Source organism: Coffea eugenioides, chromosome 2 (genome assembly GCF_003713205.1).
Source record: "Coffea eugenioides isolate CCC68of chromosome 2, Ceug_1.0, whole genome shotgun sequence".
NCBI lineage: Eukaryota > Viridiplantae > Streptophyta > Magnoliopsida > Gentianales > Rubiaceae > Coffea > Coffea eugenioides.
In genome coordinates this window covers 34,466,725-34,490,166 of record NC_040036.1, presented here as the reverse complement: position 1 = coordinate 34,490,166, position 23,442 = coordinate 34,466,725, and the positions used below count along the sequence as shown (strand labels likewise).

The window sequence follows — 23,442 nt, the reverse complement described above, 5'->3', positions numbered from 1 at the left end:
CTCCTAGCAAATCCAAATCTACCATTGTTTGCTTCGTAGGAAGACCTCTTACAATATTGATGTTCTTTGATCTTGATTAAGGTTAAGCGACGTGAAAAGATCTCGAATAATTTTTGAACAAAATACAAGTATGCTCTCACAATGCTTCAAATCATGAAAAATTTCATATTATTGGGTTATATATAACTTAATAGTAAATGACTATTAAAGTTACAAATCCACGCACCTGTTAAGTCCTCACTATAATCCTAGCATGAGTAAGGAGCATGAACATTATAAACCCATTTTGAAATATATTATTTAAAAACTTATTTTTAGATAGAAAAAATGTTTTCATTTAAAAAATACCCTTTATTGTCCTACTTTTAAAAGGATGTAATGAAAATTTAAAAATAAAGACAAATTGTGTCAATGTGTAATTTTGATGAATACAATATAAAAGAAGTAATTTTAACTTAAAAATGGTTTTAAGCATATATGCAAAATGTTTTTAAAACAAGAGAGATTATTCCTCTATTTTAAAGTATCTTGGTCAATTTCAGGAGTTTTTCAAATTTTTAAATTTCTTGGGCTATAAAACAAGGAGTACAAAAAGACAAAAGGCTTTATGTTTAGAAACTCATTTTGGGTATTGTCAAAGACCAAAAATTCATTTTTTTTTAATTCAAAAAGTGTTTGCAGATGGATTCAAGGATTTATGAACAGTAAGCAAGTTTTTTTATTTCTTTATTTTTTTTCCAAATCAATGGTTTGAAAATTTGAAAAAGATAAAATTCTTAACTATATATTTAAAAACTTATTTTAGATGTTTTCAAGGTTCAAATATTATTTTCTTCATTGTAAAATTCTCAAGTAACTTTAATGAGTTTTTCAAGTTATTTAGAATTCCGAAATTTAATTATATTTCTTGTGTAGACTAATGATACAAAAATTATTAATAGGTCTTCCAACATTGTTAGCACCTTGTAATTCATCATTAAAAAATTATACTGGCCAAAATTTCAAAAGTTAAGGGGTTAACTAGATTTGTTATGAAGAAAACATATTTCTTAAGAAAAGGGCAATATTGGAATGAAAACATATTCTTTATCGATAAGTGAGTTCTTTAATAATATATCTGAAATGGGTTAACAATGTTACAAAAAGTTAAAAATAGGGGAAGCAAGTGATATTTTTCAAAGTTTAGGTATACTAAGTGATATTGTTACAAACTCAAGGGACGTTTTTGAAATTACCCCAATAAATAAAAGGTTAGAGAACCAACAAAGCTTAACAAAACCACGGAATAAAATTATAAAACAGAAGCAGCTTCGTCAATGCAGTATGCTCCTTGATCAAAAAATGAAACTAAGTCATATGTTACAACTTCTCATCAGTGTTAAATATACAAAAATAATGCCATATCAACCACAGTGAACTGAAGCTTCTCAGCACTGACTTCCCCCAAGCAGGCCCACAATAGATCCCCAGTTTTCCCCACAGCTCCATACTAAACAGTCAAAAGAAAAGGGTAATAATTAGTATATCAGTAACTTCAATAGATAGCATACTACTTGACTTTCTCAAAAAGTGGTAGTCGAACCTTTTGATGGCTGCTCAATCCAAGGGCCATTCATTATAGCCAGTACGGTGCATACCTCACTGTATTGAAGACCTTCCAGCAACTTTGGAGTGAGTAAGAAGCACCTGTAAAAAGTTGAAAGCAGCACACTGTGATGACACAAGCGATGCAGTCTTCATTTTGGCATGAGAGAGGTCCAAGTTCAAGATCTTTTCAAGCAGGGAACATAACCATAAAATGGCACCAACTTCAGACAGATCTAAACCAACACCAAATTAATGGTCTTCAACATATCCTTGATAAGTTACTAATATTCGTTTAACATCCTTCAGGTTCTAGTAGATTGATTAACTGCTGCCTACCTGCATCTACACCTAATTAATATCTTTAGTTCCCAAGCGTGCTCTAAGCCAGACATTCTGTATTTATGTAGTCTCAAGGTTTGACATCATTTTTGCTCATCTTATATTGTGCACAAGCTATAGACGCTTCTCAGAATCTCAGATATGGACAGCATATTAAGCCTAAACATAGCTCCCTAACGTTGTGTGGAATACATAATCCAGATGTCTGACACAAATTATTTGCACAAGTACCTATTTATCAGCAACATCAATGACGCAAGATGAGCTGCCTCAAAAAAAAAAAAAAAAAAAAAAAAACTAGTGTCTTTCTCATTATGAAAAAAAGCAGTTATCCCATCAATATATCTGAACTATCAGCTTCAACAGGGAAAAAAAATGCAACATGATCGTGTTTGTATCAGCCTACAACCACCATGGATTTATATGAGTAGAAAAAGTTCAAATCTTGACAATTGAACCTAAAACCACGACAAAATATATCAAATGGCAAATTTCTGCTGTTAACTTTACAAACATGGTAGAAGAAACGAACATACTGTGGAGTATTTGGTTGACTAGCAGCTTTGACCAACTGCTGAAACATCTTTCTCTCATTGACAGGGTCCATACCTTATGGAGTAAAATAAAAAATTATGTTTGCTGCCCATGAAGATATTGAAAACAAAAAAAACTTTGAGGTGTTCGCCAACCTTGATTTATCTCATCAACCACCCTAAACGGACAATTTGTTAGGTCTTGCAGAGAAACAAGGTAGAGAATAGTTGAAACAGAGCGCTCCTTAAAAAAAAAAAAAAAAAAAAGAAGAAGATACAACAAGAGTGAGCGCTGCTAAAAAAAGGATACAAAAACAAATCAGCAGCAACAGAAACAGGATCATGCATTTAAGATAGTTAATCTTCATACCCCGCCAGACTGATGATGGGCACTGAGAACCTGCAATTGTCCAGCTTGCCTGTGAATCAGATCCCATGAACAGATTAATAAGAAACAAACAAACAACAATTATTGGGAAAAATAGTTGCATAAAATTCATATTATTAGTATTCAAAAGAAAGACAGATTCCTCCTCTTTCCTTAACATGTTCTCTTAATAGTTGTGATACAGGTTCAAGGTGTAAGAGTTGCAGCCTTGCGATGATTAATACCACTTGGTTTATTCCATGTTCAGTATTATCCGTTGTATCGTCCAACTTATTTATCTAAACCCCTGGTCTTAGAGAAGATAATTTCCAAGTAGCTGCCTGATAGAAAATGGCAGTGTAAAATTTTGATCATCTTTCCAAAAGCCAAATCTTTAGGGAAAAGCTAGTTCTGTTGACTTTCCCAATTGAAGGGCCCAAGCCAGAATTTCTATATTTTTTCCTTTGTGGGCCAAACTTTTATCAATCAACACAAAAATTCACCTGTTTATCCAATATCATTAGAAATGCACCAAGCTACAAGGCAACCAAGGTAGGATTATATCTAGAACAACGACAAAGATTTTCCAATATCTTCAGTCATGGAAACAGCATATCACATTGAACTTGTAATGTTTATCTAAACCACCAATCCATGCAGGTGATGTGGTAGTGGAAGCAAAAAAAACAAAGGGGTTTACATGAATACCCTCCAAAGGAGAAACGTTGCATGAACAACCAGACATGAATCTACAATTCCTAAAAACGTAAGAAAACTCGCACAATTTGTAAAACCAACCAAAGATATATATTTTAATTGGAGAAAAGTCTTTTTTAACAAAAATCCTAAGTGTGCCTATTTATAGGCTACAATAGGTTAAACTAAAATAGGAAACAGAAACACACTAAAACCCTAAGACAAAATAAAATATGCATCGGGCCTCGACGAAAGCCGGCACTGCACATAGGGCTGGTCTAACACCCCATCTTCGCCAACACTATTACAACCAATAATAAAAATAACAAACCTAACAAACAAATAAAAATACTAATAAAAGCTATGAAAACCACCCTAATTAAGAACCCTAAAATGGCTTCTTGGGCAGCTTTATGGAAACAAACGAGGGGTTCCTGAACCCAGGGGTCCTCGTTCTGGATCAGTGGGTATCACACTCACATATACTCGTTCATTTATTTTTGCATTTACATATTTTGGTATAAAGTACAAGAAGACAGTAATTTAGTTTTAGACCAAGGGTCAGATTTTATATTTAGTAGGGAGAATGACATGGTCAAATTTCTGGTTCATTCCTTAGTCTTTCTGATTCTTTTAGATTTGAGAAGTCTTTTACCTAAATAAACCGACAACAATTAATCATTCTAATTTTGGTCATTGAAAAGTTCATTCACTCCATAAGAAATCAGTTATCGTTATTGACTGGATTGTACTAAACCATAGCCACATTAACATGACATATGTTTTTCAAAATCAATACAAATATGCAAAATTATTAATCGATATCAATCAGGGAGAAGCCAATGCTAGTTACATCCGTATTGGCACCCTAATCTCAAACAAATTGCAGTGGGTGAAACGTCAGAACCATAGTTTGATTCCTTAAAGTTTCTTTAATCATGACAAAGTTACAATGGGCAAGCTGAGGCCAGCAGGGAAATAATCCCACTACCTTCACCATTCCCCATCCACTTTTGTAGCATTCCTCTAGTCCATTACTTAACTAGGCACAGTACTTCACCTTTGGTATGGTGGTTCTTGGCCATCTTCAGAAGTTTTGTAGCCCAGAGATGGATTTTATATACCAAAAGGAGCACATACATACATGTGTGACAGCAGAGTCATGTGGCCAGGAATTTTCTCAAGTGACCTGTGGCTGGTTTGAACCGTAGCAGCACTTGTTCAAGGGTCAAGAGCAAGGAAGAAAAAAGGGGAAGAAAGCAGAAAATTTTGTGTGAAAGAAAGAAAGAAAGAATAGTAGACAATAAAGAATTGTTTCATATGCATTCCTATTTCAACCAAACACTACGGTTTGTGGCAAAAGCCATTACCATTAACTAAGTTAATCACACTCATAACGATTGTGATTGAGGAAATTTAACCAAACAACTCCTCAGTCACATTAAGCCTCCTAAAAAGCACTGCTACCATCTAGTTCTGTGAGAATTATTGGTATTCCAAAAATATAAAACTTTAGCAAATCATTTTCATCAGGAATCTTACCCTAATTAATGTTTATGAAACATTACTCCAAGGGGGTATAGGGAAATAGTAAAAAAAACAGCACTCAATGTGCTCAAAGTAGCTCTACGTTCTACTAGTTCTTATTTAACAAAATAGGACCAATCAAACTAAAGACAATCTTCGTACACCCAACAAGTAATCTATGTACAATTTGCAGTAAGTTGTCACACAATTTTTTTGTCTTGGAGGCTTTCCCACATCTGGATGCTTGGCCTTATGTTGAATCACATCATAAATTGACTTGTTTACTATGTTTTTCAGTGACAAAATGAGAAGGAAACGGAAAAAAAGGATAAAAAAGAAAGAAAGATGTGCAACTACCACACCAGGTCATAGAGATGTTTTTCATGACCTGTCCACCTGCACCTCTTTCTTAAGTAAAGGCCCAATTGTCCTTTTATACACCAATTGGCTTCTAAAGCAATCCTTTTCTTCTAGACTTTCTTTGGTAGATCATACATCTCAAAGAGGTGCTAGTAACCCAGTATTGTCCTGTGTTCATTACCCATTTCCAGCATCTAGAATTTTCAATGGAAAATATTTCTTCTACCTGAACACATTTAAATGGAGAATTGGATCCTCCTATCTACTTGGAAAACTAGTTGCGGAAAGAAAATGCTACTCAAAGTATGTATATCTGCTATGCAACTAATCAAACATTCACATACTAAAAAAAAAGGAAAAAAAAAAAGTTTTTTAAGACAGACAGTGATTATAATCAAGAAACAAAATTACCTGAACTTCACTTTTATTAGTATTCCGTACCGATCAAAGTCCATGCCATGGTCATCTAAAGAAAAACACACATTAACAAAGGGAACAGCAGAAAACTCTAGGAAACTAATATTCAATAACTTCAAACTCACCCAGTAAAACTTCACCAGCAACAGCCATTTCTTGAAAGTTACGACTGAAAGTCTGGTTTATTTGAAACACAAGGTTCCTCAATGTCGGAAGCCAACTTCCCTGCAGATACCACACAAAATTCAAACTTGACCAAGCAGCTTAACATGTTGCAAATAGAGAAATTTGCAGTATAGAGCCTATGCATGACACCACCGCATATTGAGTATGTTAAAAAGATTATATAAGAAACAAAAGGAAGACCATTGAACACAACCTTCAAAGAATTGATTTCATCAAGCAGCTTATTTAATTTGTTCTCATCTTCATCTAGTTTCCTTGTAAGATCATCTATCTGCAGAACTTGAACAAAATTAGACCATGCACATAAAGTCGATAAAAACAAGTAATGAACAAGAACACATACTTTTACTTGACGACTTTCATATTGTTCAAGAACATTTGGATTATGGAAAAGAATAGAGTTGGCTTGAGAAATGGTATCATGAATAGCAGCCTCCAAGTCCTCAACAGTGGCAGGCAACTGCAAGTTTTGTCAGCCAGTGAATACCATTAGTCCACTCCAAAGAAGAAAAAGTACAGACTCGAACAAGTTTTAGAGTTTTCAAAGGCTGAAATCCTTGTTAAAAATGTTTTAAGCATGTAAACTAGAAAATATAGAATAGGATACCTACCTAACTGTTTGATTAAAGTTGATGTATAAATTTCAGAGCAAACCAAACACTTAAATCTAGTTTGGTTTCCGCGCTGATGGAAACACAACTCACCTCTGCTGAGATTTGATCTTCTTTTTCTTTTTTGTTTTTTTAATATTCCAGATCAAACATCTTATTCCCTTTCAAAGTCCTCTGCTTATATCCCCCAGATCCTATATCAGCAATTCTCTTCTTTTTTCTAATTTGATTCTGCTTTTTCCACTCAGGTGCAATAAAACACAGGATGTACAATGGTCCTTTTTATCTGCTAATTTCATGGTACAACTTGGAACTCTAAAAACCTCCAAGCAGTTGTTTTTTTTTTGGTTTTTGTTTTTTTTTGGGGGGGGGGGGGGGGGGGTGTGGTGTGATCATGCTTCTCTTGAACATTTCCCCATCTTCAAACAAACTCAATCCCTTAACCCAATTACAAGCATTAGGTATACGTATTTAAGAAATTAAAAAAGGCACGAAGACAGTGGCAGAGCCAGGAGTATATTGAAGGGGGGCAAGTTGTGAATGTTGAATATAAATACTTTGTAAATCTTAAAAGGAGTAGATTTTTTTTCTGTAAGAGAAATTTTAAAATTTTTTCTTTTTCTTTTTTTTGTTTTTGGGGGGAGGGGGTGGGGGGGGGAAGGAGGGGCAGCTGCTGTGCCCACCACTGTACAAAGACACACTTCCATTATGCTGAACAATGTGCAAAGGAAAAATACCCATCCAACGAAAAAGATGTCAAATTCATGTGCAAACCTTGACAAACTCTTGCTCAAGCTCAGGAGTGATTTTGGCAATAGACTCTGCATGCTTCTTGGCAGCTGAAAGTTCTCGTCGACAATCGTCCACTTTCTTCTTACCTGTTTAACAAACATAAAAACAATTGTCTATCAGCAGCAAAATAAATGCATCTACACATATATAAATCGTCCACTTTCTGTTCATATAACAGAAAGTAAACTGAGCTAGATAACACCTTTGTTGAATCTACATAAAGACATAAAAAGTTCCATCTTGTAACTACCAATATAGAAGATGGCAAATAACATTTTATTTTTTTTATTCCACAAATAAGCAGCTTTACTTATGGAAAGCATCTCTTGTTTCCTTATAACTTTAGTGAATCTATAGATGCACAGCCTCTGCTCAGAAGTAACCACAAACCAAAATGTAGAAGTGCACCAAAAAACTTATACTACAATAAAATTTCGAGAGTTCATAGTTGTCGCAGGATGTTGTGGAGAAAGATGAGGAAAAACAACAAAGTTACAGCCATTCAAAGGCCAGGAAATATTCAGGAAAATTACAAAGTAATTACTGGCAGTATATTAAAAATAATTAGCAAGCCATGCATGAAGATTTTATCTTTTATTCATACAAAGACAAAGATCATAAGGACATCAATAGTGTCAACAGAAAAGGAGAGAAAGGGAATAAGAAAAAGCCAAATACCAGGTCAGGAATGTGCACATGCAATAAACAACTCACTCTAAACTAAAATTACTTTTGAGAATCAAATTTCCCAGGTAATTCTTGGAACTGTAATCCTTCTCCATAACTTCCAAGTCTGACACTACAAATAACCAAATGCCCTTACTTGGTGAATCAGATTCTGCTATTATACTCATCTAATTGCTTAGTTTGCTTTAATTTGCACAGATATATCTGGTCTTCCCCCTTCTAAGAATTCTTGCCATTCTACCATTAGAACATATTCAGAAACTTCACACCCAGAGGAAGAAAAGAAACAGCAAATAGACAAGAACATACTAGGTACATGCATAAACACAAAGTAAACAATTCCAAACTGTGAACTTGATCAAAGTTTGTCACCTTTGCTAGAGGGAAAAAGATATGAGGATAAAAACAACAAAAGGCACTAACTCACAATTCTGACAATGGACTGATGCTTCAAGTGATAGCTTCTCTTGTTGTTTCATGTTGGCTTCCATTTCTTTCATCTAACATGGCCACACAACCCCAAAACAAATAACAGGTGAGTACAGGGTCAATTAATGTGGTAAAATATGATTCAGTTGATTAGAGGAGGACGAGAAAACTGTGGATAGGATGGTTTAACAAACACAACCAATAATATCATCAACAAGTGATGAAAAACTGAAACATACAGTTCTGCTGATATGCAACTAATCTACCAAGATACCATGCCATGACCTTGAAGATGTCCCCTAAACTAGGTTCAAATTCATAAGGCCAGTCCTTCCACTTTACATTGCTTCCAGAAAAAGCTTTTCGTTGTTAAACTAAGGTTCCAAAAAGACCTGTGTATAAATGTTCTTCAGTCTTAACCATTAGCATACACTGGTGACCCAGAGTCAGGAGGAATTTCATGCTGATCGACAACATCCCTTTTCACTGTTCTACATACATTGGTAGTTGTGGAAATGTGCTTGCAACTGAAGAAAGAAAAAGGAGTCTTTTGCATTTCCACCAGAAACAATGGCACACTCAATGCATGCCGACATCCACTCATGTCCTAGCACAATGTTTCACTTGCCAGAAGCAGTATAAGTGAGAAAATTTTTCAACTTTAGTTGAGCTCACTTCTTTCAACTTTTCATTCTACCTGTGTTTGAGTTAACAAATACTAAGTTCTGCAAGCTTGTCTGGACTTTGAATAATCAACTTCTACAACCTTTTGAACTTTTTATGCTTCCAAAAATATTTACTCCACATAAATTAGCTTAAAGAAGATCGTCACATATGAGGTTTTGACAAAATGATACATAATTAAGAACAAGAAACAAGAAATTTCATTGTTAAGATTTAAGTCCCAAAGTTTCAAACCCATCCCACTTCTCTTCATCTTTGCTGTGCCAGCCTGGCAACATAACATCAAGTCTTTCTTGGTCTCAACAGTAAGCTCATTTGTACTTGTTTCCGTACACCTTCTAATTATTTCTTCTTGTACATTGATGCGTTTCACTGATTTAGTTCCGGTGTCTAGATCATAATATTTAACTATTGGTAATGTAGATGGAAATGAAAATAGAGTTATTTTCCTAGTGACTATCGCCAAGCACTGTCAATGACCAGACTATTTGCCGGTGCTTCATCATCGGGTAAGAATATTTTCACATCCACATTCTTGATTTCATTCAGAAAATATAAGGCTCCCTGGAGACGAAAGTATCTCAAGGCAAGCTCAGCAGCATGCAAACAAAACCTAATAGTTTTACTAATCAGAATCAATTTCATGCAGGACTTAAATATTACATCAAGTGCAATGTGTTTCAGTACACGTGTCTTCAGTTAGGATAGATAGGGTGCTTAAATAATTTTAGCACCATATAGTGGAGTTGCAAACGACTAATACACTAATTTTCTTGAGGTATGAAATAGTAATACCTTATCTTCAAGCTCTATAGAGACCAGGTTTTTATCAGCAAAATCTCTTCGGTAAGCAACAGCATCAATGATTGAATCCTGTCAAAAACAAGAGGACACCATAATTAGTAAAGTCAACAGGTATCAAAAAACAAAACAGTTTTCCAACATCACAAATGGAAAAGCAATTATTCTGCCACCAGAATACTGATGCACCAAAAGTTTTACCTTAAGTTGGATTGCAAGTTGCAAACGCTTAACCTTCAATTCTTCAATTTTTTCAAGGAGTTTTGACAAAGAGAGATCTGGGTTCTCCTTCTCCTCCATGGATTTCAGCCTCAACCTCCTTTGGTCTACACTTATTAGCATTTGTTTGTTAATTGTTGAAAAAAAAAATATCTCAAAGTAAAGGCATCCTAAAAGTACTCACTTATGCGGCTTTCCACTTCACGCCGTTTCCTCATCTGATTCTGATAATTGCTGTTAATTTCCTCCTGAAAAATACTGATTTTAAACATTTGACTATATATTGAGAATAACTACCAAAAGTATAGTTAAAAAGATGTTCTTTAGAGTACAATTAAAAAATATATATGCATATATGGTTTATCCAAGCAAGGAAGTTAAATCTATTAAAAAATACGAAAACTACATAGGAAGAGGTGGTTACAGTTGCCAACAGAACAACCTCTCTCTTAAAGTTAAACCCTTGCCTTTCACTTTCTCAAGTTCCTCCTTGAATTATTTCTGCATATGCATACTGGTGAATCTAACTTTTCTTCCCTGACAATATCTAAAGGTGCACTTATGATTCCGTAATATAAACATGTATAACTCAGAAATCAAATATACAGTTAACATCATATACACAAATTTTACATTATTAACTAGCAATTTAGTACTTCAAATGCAGTTTTTATGTTTTAAAACTCTCCTTAGATGCTGTTTGTGCTATTTCAGGACTAAAGTTATCCCTACCAAAAAAATCATTAATTCTACAAGATCGATATTGTACTCATGCACACTCATCGTTGTATCTGCACTCTTGTTTTGAAGAAAGAAACACAAAAGGTAACAACAATGTACATAAAACTGACATGAATTCCAGGTTCGGTAGCAAATTGTACACACTTATAGCGCAGACAACAAGCTCTCTATCCATTACAAAGATTCGTACATGAATAACCATATAAAATACATTCTGAAACAGTTAGTGGCCTAGCATTTTTGAATTCCCGTTTGACTAGTAAACTATGTATTAAGGTCTCATGACCAGCACTTCTCATTCTATTGGTCAAAACGCATTCTAGACTATGTTACAATGTCTTTTGAAAGGTGATTTTTTAAATTCAAAAGGACTTTCTGACTTACTTCAAAATTAATTTTTTCACCCTTCTTTACATTGATGAGTTTGATCTTCATAACGGATAAAGGTGCTTTTGAGATTGACATAGATAGAACATGCTGTTAGTGTTCCTTATTAGCAATAAAAGAGGCATTGCAATAGCAACCTTATTAGCAAAATAGACATCCATAGAGGCCTATAAACATAAGTTTCACTTACACGTTCCCTGTGCAAATTAGCTCCTTTGTCCTCCACATGCCTCAGCTCACTTTGAAATGCTTGAATATCTTGCCCTAAAGTGGAGATCTTGTCATCAAGCTCCACCCTTTTGGATTTGAGTCTCTCAATTTCCCTGACATCAACATCTGTGCAGGAAAATTGATAGTTAAAAAGGATAGAGAACCTGTGAAACTTATATACAATTATCATACATAATTTCAAGAAATATACTGCATAAAAGAAGATGAGAGTGCTGCACTGCATCCACGGAGGCAGAAATATGACCACCATATCGTGACTGATTCCATCTATAGTGGCTTTCTGGAGTCCAGAGATCCATTATGTCCAACCTCAGTACCTCATCAGCCCTTTGGTCAGTTTCTTTGGACCCAATGTACTGAGGAAAACAAGAGAATGCCAGAATAGTATAGTTATCAATTCAAAGCAAACTCCTCTAAATATCTTACCTCATATAATTCATCAGAGTACAATCAAAAAGAGAAAAAGGGACAAAAAATATTCATGTTAACATACAGAATATTCCAGCCCAAACTGGCTAATTAAAACTTCTCTGACAGCATAAGGAGCCTCAAATATTTGGTCAAGCCTAGAATAGATGCCGAGCATTCGCATCTGATTAAGACAATGAAGAGAAACATTAATTGAAAGTAAATTAATTCTCAATACAGAATTTGAGTTCATGTCATAGTGGTACCTCCTCAGTAACTTGAAAAGGCCTCCTATGACAAACTTCATCTCCAACATGATTTATTACTGGAACATCAAAGGACCGGAGGTTTGTAAACAAGAAGTCACGGTCAGCTGGATCCTGGGTAATAAAGGCCTATGGAATAGGCAAGAGATTGAAAAAAGAATGGCACGTCAACCATGTAGACATCCACTCCAAAAAATTCCAAATTAGTATCATATCACTGGAGCAGGTTGAAATCAATCTCACCAGGTAACAGGACTCACATTTTACCACAAGTGGATTGAAAGTGCAAACTATTTAAACAAACCAAAATTTTTCTAATTGACATGCCAAAAACAGTTTACCATGCGAGTGAGCATTCATTGCAAAGCCACCAAAAACAGTTATTAAGATCCAATAAAAGATCTGTAACAAGAACATATGAGTATGAAGCAACAAGCACAATCATTCATCAGAGTTGGCCATTGCCTAGACATTAGTCGCAACAGAAAACTTCACTTGTTGAAAACAAAATTCAGAACTAGGACAAGTCACTTAAAACATTTCCATAATCATCAACCAATATTACTGAGAAACTCGCATTGCGAACCGACCACCTTTCAATGCCCATATCGATGCTATATATACAGCAGAGGGCTGTCATGGCATTAACTTTTCTTGTCATTATATGGAATCTCATTTTTACCACTCATACTTACCATAGACACAAATTACCTGCAAACTAACCATCTCATCGAAGGCTAAAAGAGCCCAAAGCTAAAAAAATAGTTTTACTTGGAAGTTTTCCTTTAGTAAAACAAATAATTTCCTAAATTCAACCAAACTCAGAAGAGTGTGCCTCAAGCACTAATTTGTAGAAATCCTACAGCTCTTTAGGGAGTATGTTTGCAAACCCTACATTAACAGTATGTTTGCAAACCCTACATTAACAGTATGTTTGCGATACAGATGCTGCAGTGAAATCCACAGCTCTTTAGGGAATTTTCTTTATTTGTAGCCCATAAGAAAGTGAATGATAACAATGCTAGCAGAACATAATAACAGCACCAATACTCAACCAAATTAAATTGGAATAACACTGGTTTAATTCTCAAAAAATTCTAGTTGTATCTCCTCTTTGATAATGCATGTTATTTTGCACTCACGAAGATGACTATGTTGCACTAAGCAAACATCCATGCAATCTTTGGAACAAATTTTTAATTTAAGAACTTCCCATTTCCACTACGAGTTTGAAATGCCATGACATGATCATTTTTTACGATTTCAAAGCGATTAACTCAAACAACTAACTCCTTTCATATATCATTTTTAAGCCCACCCTGCCTGGGGAAAGGAAGACATGCATTTAAAACAGCTAGCAATAGACTTTGATGAATATGCATAAACCGAAGGTACCAGAATTTCATCACTATTAGCAATCTTAACTGTTATTTAACAATCAGACAAGTATTTATTACTTTTGGTTCAGAAATACATAACCTGACATCTTGATCTGAAAATATTATTAAAATCTGTCTGGACCATCCTTGATGATAATACATAATATTTCCAATTCCATACTTCTTATTTTACTTCCTAAAATTTAAGGTGCTCATATATGGACTTCCCATTTAAGAAAAGGAATTTCATTTCCTCAATAGATTGCTAGTTATACATTAATTATATCTGAAGTGCTATCAGAAGATGAACTGAAAAGAAAAGTTTTTATCACATCTTTACAATTTCTAAGTGCATTTAAGTCAATTTTAAAGGTATCATCAAGAAGAAAAACAAGCTTTTCCACATTTCTTGCTTTGGTCATATAACATCATTTGCATACAGCAATTCCATTATCAGGTCTCCAAAATTACCTTTCTCATGCAAAAATAATGTATGGAACATCTTTGAAATCATAGGAATCCCAAAAGTTAACTATCTAATTCCTTACATCCATTGCATTTCTTAATCACTACAATGATCATATCTTTAATTAAGCCACTTGTAGATTCGTTCAACTTGGTCTTATTGTATATTTTGATCAATAGGACCCTTTACAAAGCAAAACAAGTTTCCCTCTCCAGTAATATAACAGCGCAGAAAAATATTAATAAAGTCAAAAAATATTGAAAACATGAAGCAATATTTTGTCACCTCATTTTCTTGAAACTCAAGTTTGTGAATTGATGTATAACAATGTTTAATTCACTATTGCCTAAGTACTCCCTCCTTGTATGGGAAACTTGTTATTTCTCTGTTTAAATTGTTATCAAGAATCTTCTATTTCTTGTTAGCCTTGTTTACCTTATTTATTTATTTATCTATTTGCTAGAATAACAAATTTTATTGATAAGACCTGTAGAACAAAGAGGATGAGTCCTCAAAAACATACTAAAATTGACGTGAGACTCAGCTAAGTGTTAGCATACCCAAGATGGAGAGATGGAGAGTTGGGCAATATATACATTTGACTTTTGAATGAGGTTAAAAGATGTTCACAAGAAGTGAAAGAGTAAACAGAATGATGGTATTAATGCCAGTCCCAATATATATATATATATATATTGCTTTTAGGCCAGTCAAAAATTTGGACAGAGGGAGCAGAATAAATCACTGAGCAAAGCATTTATTAAATCAATTAGTTTTACTTATCAAATATCTGGCTCTTCCTTTCATCCACAGACAATTAAAAGTTCTTTTGCCATCCTCATGAAACTCTTGGCACTCAACAACAAATCATAATGGAATACAAAAAATCACTTGGGTTTACAACCTCTGTTGACACTTGAATGCATTTTCTCCACTATAAGCTTGTCAAAAAGTAAATTGACTAACACTACTTTATGAAATAGGACACAAGAACTTCAGTCAAGGGTTATTTCACATGTCTGGTCCTATAAAACCATTTGTGCTTTTATATGAAGTATGATGAAATAATGGCAACATATAGCTCATTTCTGTATAGGAAAATCATCACCCAAGAACCAGAACACCAAAACCAGGACAGAAAACCTGGCATCATGGTGAGGGTTGTCTTCACTTACACTAATAGCGAAAACCAAAATCCATATAAGATCAAAGGGTGCACTTTATCAGAAAATACCTTCCATATGTAATGGGCAACATGACCCTCTAAATAGTCAGCATGGACCCTATTTGATACGTTGACCTACATTAGGAATTTCAATCATTAAAGTTAATGTCAATAATTACAAGATACCACATGACATGGATGTCTTATTTATGTACCTCAAGAAGTACTGGACCGTAAACCGCTTTTCTGAATTCATGACGATGCTCCTGTACCCACTTGTAAGCCTCAAATATCTTCTCAGCACCAGAATTTCGTAATGCTTGTAACCTCTTATGGTTAGTGCTTTCCATGTCTTCCAATCTGCACAGGATTTAAGAACAGAAAATGGCTGAGTAACCATAGACAATAAAGCGCAAATTTGGTAAAGAAAGGATGTTAACCTTTGCACACACTGCCTCTGGTTTTGCCTACATTGATTTAGTTCCCCCTCTTTCTGAGACTTCGCAGACCTAATTTCTCTGGCAGCATCATCCAGCTCACAAATTTGAGCAAACAATTCCTCCTAAAGATCATTTGATTTAGTAATGTGCAAAGGAATCAACAAAATATGTAGGTCATCAAAACACAGAGATAAATGTTTGTGTAATATACCTACTAAAAATTAGTTTCCTTTTGTTTAACAAATAGCACCAAGGGATCACAAGTTTCTTTAGCCTTGATAATATGTAAAATAACTTTTGTAAAAGTTTTTGTCCAATATGAGTCCTACCAGACACAACTTTCAGCACAAGAAATGTTAAACCTACAATTTTATCCTTGGGATGTTCAAAAACAGGAAGATTGGCAAGTTCCAATTCAGCAGCTTGAAGCTCTTCTTTAGCTTTATAGACTCTTCGCTGACGCGATTCTTCTTGCAACTTTAACTCTTCTATTTCATTATATGTTCCTTGTACTTGCACTCCCTGGAGATCCATACATTACAACAGGATCAATTATGCTAAATACAAGTAATTACCTGATTAGAACACAAGAGTCAAATGACACCAAGAAGTACCAGAGAATTGTCATCCTTCTCAATTTGCAACCTTTTCTTCGTGTTGCTATCTAAAAGTCCAAATAACTTTTTACAGTTAGCATCATGTGCGGTTTTTTCTTGCTTTTGTTTCCTGAAAGCGAATAATATTTTGTCATCAAGCATCAAAGCTAAAAACCGAGATACAACTGAATTCAAGCGATCAAAAAATCTTGAGTTGAATATCTAAAGTTAATCACACCAAGTTCTTTAGAGTTTTAACTTATGCTTTGGTTGTGCTCTTTCTAAACTATACATAGTTAGCGCATGGCATCAAGGAAGCACTTGCACTCAACTCCTTGAGAAAGCAAGTAGATATGAAAGCACTAACATTACCAATAAAACCTCTCATCAAACAGGGATTAGATTTGTGGAAATTGAAAAGACCCAACATTTGGCAAATTTAGTAAAGGTCAAATTTTTTTTCATTACTTCCACAAGATCACTTAAATAAGGTTTAAAGGAGTAAAAAAACACTCAGAGCATGTTCATTTACTCGAGAGGTATTTTATGTTGATTTAAAGCATTGGCAGCTTCATCGAGTTTCTTCTTTGCTTCTTTCTCCCACCCTTGGGCTTCTAAATACTCAGCCTTCTTAATGTCATATTGCAGCCAGGGCAATTTCTTTCTCATTGACTCAACCTGCAAGCAAAGTGTATGGTCATTCAAGTTGTTTTACTCCAACAAAGAAATTAGATGCAAAACCAAATACCAGACCTGCAACAGGAGTTCTTCTCTTTGCCGTACACGTTCAACATCCCTTTCTAGTTGTGCATTAAGTCCCTTGAGCTGAATAAGAGATCCTCGGTTGCTTTCAACTGTCTAAAATAGATAGTAAGAACTATCATGTCCCCTTCTCTCCAAAAATATCACATTCCATAATCTCAAAAGCAAACATTTCCACTTCAGGATTCTCAATTCACCCAATAGACAAAAGAATATCATCAAGGAAAATGACAGTTTGCAACTCACTCGTTCAAGCTTCTTTAGTTCTTGACTCTTAGTAATAAGTGAGCGATGCTGGATGGGTAGTCGAGGATCACCAACAGCTTTCTCAGTCTCTTCAAGCAGTTGTACCGGAGTTAATTTGGCAAACTCACAAACTCTATCTTGTGGAAGAAACTAAAGCCAATGACAACAAAAACAAGGGCAAAAGCAACATAAGAGAGAAATCAACTTAAGAGACTAGAAAGAACAAACAATGAGAAACATAACAAACTCAGTATATTGGTATGAAGTCATGGGATGGTTTGAGAAACTTTGATGCAAAACATAAAAGAGGATAAATGGGCACAGCCCAAGATTGTTTTGTTGTTTATTCAAGCCAAGCACACCCATAGCTTCAGTCTGTACACCCTCAGGAAGATATCCAAGGAGGGATTAAATGTATACTTCTCCGAACTGCCGAGCCCAACCAGGTCCATCTGAACAGCTAGACCAATATCTTCTATACAGTTTTCTTCACACTTAATTCAAAATGGCTCTGTACTAATAACACTCAGTCCTACTTGTTTGACAGCATCAGGATTTTTGTTTCACCTGGCACTTTAATAACAAATATGACCATTGAGAGAAACTAGGGAATCTGCAGTAATCATACTCTTATCAACTAAAATCTCCATAATATGAACTCATCGGAACTTCCACTCCAGATGTCAATAGTTTGCTGAATAATAGTTGTAGCCTCGAGGTCAATATCAGTTGATTGTTATGGAGATTTATATTAACCAAAGCCAGAACTTTAGATTCTCCATCAATTTCTTCAATAAAATTATGCCTTGATAATGGTATTTTGTTAACCATGATTTAGACTCAAACTTCAATGTCACTTAACCAAAGCTCGAAAAAGTTTATGCATAATAAATTGCTAAGATTTTAACTTATTATATGCTTACAACTTCATTCTACAGATACACAAAAGAACTGCATATACACAGACAAGCCCTCAAAGAAATTGCCAATTTGCTCTTTGTTCTGAGAATTTTTCCTTATATTACTACACATGAGAAAATACAAAAGATCCCAACTTAATGCTACATTCCAGGCGATCATATTTCAGTTCTAAGCATTCCAAAGAAGCTTTACTCCTAACTCAAAGCATTCCGGAGTGGAAAGCATACTTCATTTCTGTGTTCTAGAATGACCAAAGATCCAGGTAACCTTGAGGCGAACAGCACATGATAGAACCATTACACCAAACAAGCAATAAAGCTGAAGTGTGCACATGAAAGAATAGCACTGTCACTTTTCTTTTCTTTTCTATTGTTTTAGCTGTTACTGTTCCTAATCAATAACTTCTTATCATCTTCATAGATAGACTTTCTTCTATAATTCAGATTGCATCCATTCACTGCCTTTAATAAAATTTTTACACTATAAAGCAAAATGTCAAACAAATAAAATGTACCATTGACTATATTAAAAAGAAAAAACAAGGCATCACGGAAGATGAACCATAGGCTGATGTCAGCAACTAAAATGTACAAGAATGAGATAAACTGCATATAAGGTAAACTTGCTCAATAATATTTTTTCAGCACTAAAATCTCCATCTTTAAACCCAACGTCAGTAATCATTTCCAACTGTTTTGCCAAAGTAAACCTTTATAGTTGCAAAATCTAGATAGTTTTTGAGTCATGGGAAAACCCATCCCTTTAAAAATCATAATCTCCAGAGTAATTATCCTGTAGTTGCATGCAAAAAAAGGGATATTATAAGAGGGGCAATTTATCAGCCTGTCCTTACTCTTTCCTGGATGCTGTATTATTGCCTACATCAGTTAAGAGTGATCACTTGATCTGCCATCTAAGAACTGAGCAAGACTTTTACAAAACACTGGAAATGAACGATTATATGTGTAACATGTAGAAAGCATAGAACACATGAAATGTCCACATTTAAGATCCGAAGGATTAATTTAAAGCTTACTTGAGTCAAATTGTTGATCTGGATGTTGAACCTTTGGATTACCTCAAGTATATCCTTCTTTGGCACCACCTTTCCTGAAGCAAAAGCTTCACACATTAATAGTCACCTTTTGACAAATATAACTAGTAATATTGCATTACTTCTTAAGTTAGTATTCATATGATGCATATAAACTACAAGGAACTTTGACTACAGTCACGGACATCTTTTTGTTAGCAGGAGCACTAAAAAACACTCTTGATGAGCTTTTGCCTAGTATTCAGGAAAATCTACAACTCTGTCGATTCCTGTGCTGTGGATGCGTCATAAGAGTTAAATCATTCTCAAACTCCAAAAATGCTATTAAGCTTATATAGAATAAAGCAGCTGCTAGTATTGACATGCCAAATTTAATTAACTGAATATGCATTTATCAGAGGTTACAATCAAATACCACTAATCAATACAAATAAAAGTGCTTCAAAAACAGAGATGAGAACAACATTTTCAAATGATTCTTTTCTAGAGGCAAATCTCAATAAGCAAACCAGGATAGGCAGGTACCAAAAAGGTACCCTACATGTTTTTAAATTACATAATTGCAGTGGTGCTGAGGATTGGCAACTGCCACACAACCCAAAATTTTATCGATACGTAAGCAAACTTCTGCAATTCTCTGGAAGATCACTCACAGTGCACTACCTCAATCATGCAAAGTCTTCAAACGACGTTGAGAAAGAAACAGCAAATTAGGAAGAAACCTTCCAAAATTTACCTTAGCTTTTCATCAGATAATGACCTCAAGAAAATGGACAATTCTATGTCTACTATAATACTGGCCTGGACAGTTCTATGTCTACTATAATACTGGCCAGTCAGTGCATACATACTGCAACAATATATCATTAATAACAGAAACTGTATAATATAATACTGGCCAGTCAGTGCACACATACTGCAACAATACATCATTAATAACAGAAACTGTATAATTTTATCGATACATAAGCAAACTTCTGCAATTCTTCAGAAGATCACTCACATTGCACTACCTCAATTATGCAAAGTCTTCAAACGACATTGAGAAAGAAGCAGCAAATTAGGAAGAAACCTTCCCAAATTTACCTTAGCTTTTCATCAGATAATGACCTCAAGAAAATGGACAGTTCTATCTCTACTATAATACTGGCCAGTCAGCGCATACATACTGCAACAATACGTCATTAATAACAGAAACTGTATACACGCAAAGTTAACAAGTCAATATATAAAGCTATGAGATGCATACACATATCTGCACATAATAGGGAGGATTTATGATGAATATTTCAAGAAGGTACTAAATTAAATAGCATCTCGGCATCAAAACTTCATCTACACAGTTCTAGATATTTCTTGATGACTGGAAAGCACTTGTAGTTACTTCTCTGGCTACTGTTTCTCAAACTCCTTTACCGAAATTTTATATAAAGCTTGGCTTATAATTGGTACTTTGCCAAACTAATTATGAAGAATTTGAAAGCACTAAATGTCATCTGGGCAGTTTATTTTTAGTTCATATCCTTTTCCTAATATTTTGTTTCTGTCGCTATTAAAAAAATTCAAGTACAGAGATCAAGATTTTTAACCCCAAATTTACGAATTGAGGAGAATCCTGCCATAAATTACAGCCCTACAAATAGTGGGTAATTATGTGAAAAAAGAGAATCCAAGAAGACAACCTGAAAATTTTTGCATCAACAAGCCCTTCAGAATGGAGATCAATTAAAGGACATTGTCTGCATGTAATATGAGACATTTACCATTTAAAATCCACTCAGACTTGTTGTGTACATCTATTTTGCGAGTAATTGTGATTTTCTCCCCCTTGTTTTCTCCTCTCAAAGTTATTTTGATGTACCCAGACTCCTCCCCACGTTTCACATATGCACCAATGCTTGTTGCCCTCCCCAAAACCTGCATATATGCAAGTCATCATAAAAGTATGACAAAAAGGCAACAGAATTCACAGTAGTACAGGTATATTTTGCAACCTGTGGGTCAGCGCCAAGGCCAAGCGCAATTGCGCAAACAAGAGAGCTCTTACCGGACCCATTAGGTCCAATAACAAGGTTTAGTCGTGAGCCTGGTTTTTCAAACAATGTAGTGAATGTCATGAAGTTGCAAAGCTCAATCTCAAGGATGTTTCCAGGCATGTAATCATCTGTATCCCTGCAGGGCAAAGGAAGGAAAACCGAAGTGAGATAAGAATTACTGGGACATCTAATCTTGTTTTGCTAAAATGAGATAGGTGATGGAACATATCACAACACAAAAATTAGATTGCAAAGTTTCCTGTGACAGGTAGAACGTATTGTCACCCGGCACAATCTCAATTAGTGAAGAGGAGAAAAAAAGGCATTGAAAAGTATCAAACTCACTTGCACACGAGCCTAACTTTTGAAGCATCAACAAGCCAATAAAGACAGAGAAGAGAAGCACACAACTATTAAACTAAATGGCAATTGAAATTAATTGGAAAGAATGGCCAAAAAAAGGCACAACTTTTATCATTTTGGCTTAGAGACAATCTGATCCAATAAGGAAATTAGTGATAAAGGAATCAGAAATTCTCAAAAGCATAGCAAACAACCAAAAGCCAGAAAACAAGGTCTGAGCCATTGCAATCGGTGTGGTCAGAGTATTCAACATATACCCCTAAGTAGGCAGTTCCAATTTCACATTTTTTTACATTTATACTTTAATCCCATGACAACCAGGTGATCTAATGTAACCCTTCCATTACATTACAGCTCAAACCTCAGAAAGGCAGAACATTACACTCAAAAAGCTACAATCTTTACAGTAAAACTGGCTCCCCAAAGTTAGGTCAGGGTTAAAATCATCAGATGTTTACTCCAAAAGTCAAAGATCTTCCAAAATTTGCAATTTCAACCATTTAAAGAGCAAAATTCAAAAAAAAAAAAACCAAAAGAAAACTGTTATATCTTGATTATGAGTGTATACTCAAGTGTAAAGGCCAGAATTCAGCTGTAGTACTCCGTGCTTCAAAGGTCATAACTTGAGTGTTCAAAAAGGATTCTAAAACCCTAAACTTGAACATGCAAAAAACTTCAACAAAAAAATCACTTGAAATGCAGACAATTTTGAAAAAAGAAAAAAACTTAAGCACCTGGTGACTTTGGCCCTTTTGGCCTGGGGCTCGTCCATCATCAGAGACTAGCGATAGAATGAGGAGGACGGCCGACCGACGTAGAGGGTAAAGCTAGGGTTTCTCGGTGGGCTGGGGATTGGCCTGGGCGAGGCGGAGGAAGACGAAGATTTAATTGAAGGTGGTGTGATGTGATGGGACCACAACAGAGAGGAGGGTTCGGGGGCGTTGGCAGGGCAGTTGCTCCTGCTTTTGCTCTGCTCCGCGAAGTGAGAATTGGCGCCAAAATCATCAAGCACTGGCAGTAGCCCGGGTTTCATGAGCGTCGTCAAAATGGTTTTATTAAACCCGACCCGATATGGAATCCAACAGAGGGATCGAGTCAGTGGATCACTTGGATCCCTCATTGAACGGTGGGTACTAATTTAATATTTATAAATACAAAATAGTAATTTTGATATAAGTAAAATATCTAATAAATTGCTTTTAGATACTAATTATTATATTTAAAAAGATATATAATAAACATATAAGTACTAATAGAAGATTTTATTTTATTTTATAATACATTTACATGAATAAATAATATAGTCAAAGATGAAACAAAAATTGTGCCACTTGTTTTCAAAGATGTAGCATCACTTGTTTAATGTTTTATTTTTCTTTAAAAATAAAATAATATTTTAACTACTCAAATACTGTAAAATGATTAATTGTATGATAAGCAAGTGGTAAAATCTCATGTATGTTTAAATGAAAATCCAATGTACAAATCTTGTCAAAAGTATATATATATATTTTGTTTCAAAAATAAAAATAGAAAAAAAGTTAATTGACAAATTGGATGGGTTTCTGATTAAACCAGTGAATCAAATGAATTTGATCAAGTCAACTCTTTTTATTCGATCAAATTAGAGATGTGGTCCAACCTGATGCTCAAGTCACCAAGCTAACCGATTCAATTGCCAAGTCGAACTGAATCTAATAACTATGGGTTCAAGTACTGTGTATACAATATAAAGGGAGAGGAAAG

The 23,442-nt window shown here is 34.8% G+C and overlaps 1 protein-coding gene across 1 annotated transcript; it reads right to left on the bottom strand.

The window, feature by feature from the left end:
- Positions 1-1,361: 1,361 nt before the first annotated feature.
- LOC113762265 (structural maintenance of chromosomes protein 5) lies at positions 1,362-22,659 on the bottom strand. The gene is made up of 30 exons (XM_027305642.1): positions 22,431-22,659; positions 21,292-21,469; positions 21,061-21,214; positions 19,280-19,353; positions 17,323-17,472; positions 17,068-17,172; positions 16,847-16,992; positions 16,333-16,444; positions 16,085-16,240; positions 15,719-15,840; positions 15,494-15,638; positions 15,348-15,413; positions 12,269-12,397; positions 12,088-12,186; positions 11,785-11,950; positions 11,554-11,699; positions 10,420-10,483; positions 10,218-10,342; positions 10,011-10,088; positions 8,530-8,602; positions 7,398-7,501; positions 6,356-6,472; positions 6,206-6,283; positions 5,952-6,051; positions 5,821-5,875; positions 2,830-2,878; positions 2,616-2,703; positions 2,463-2,535; positions 1,583-1,686; positions 1,362-1,489 (listed from the first exon to the last, which is right to left on the bottom strand). The coding sequence occupies exons 1-30, from the start codon at positions 22,469-22,471 to the stop codon at positions 1,428-1,430; spliced, it is 3,159 nt and encodes a 1,052-aa protein (XP_027161443.1). The 5' UTR covers positions 22,472-22,659; the 3' UTR covers positions 1,362-1,427.
- Positions 22,660-23,442: the final 783 nt, after the last annotated feature.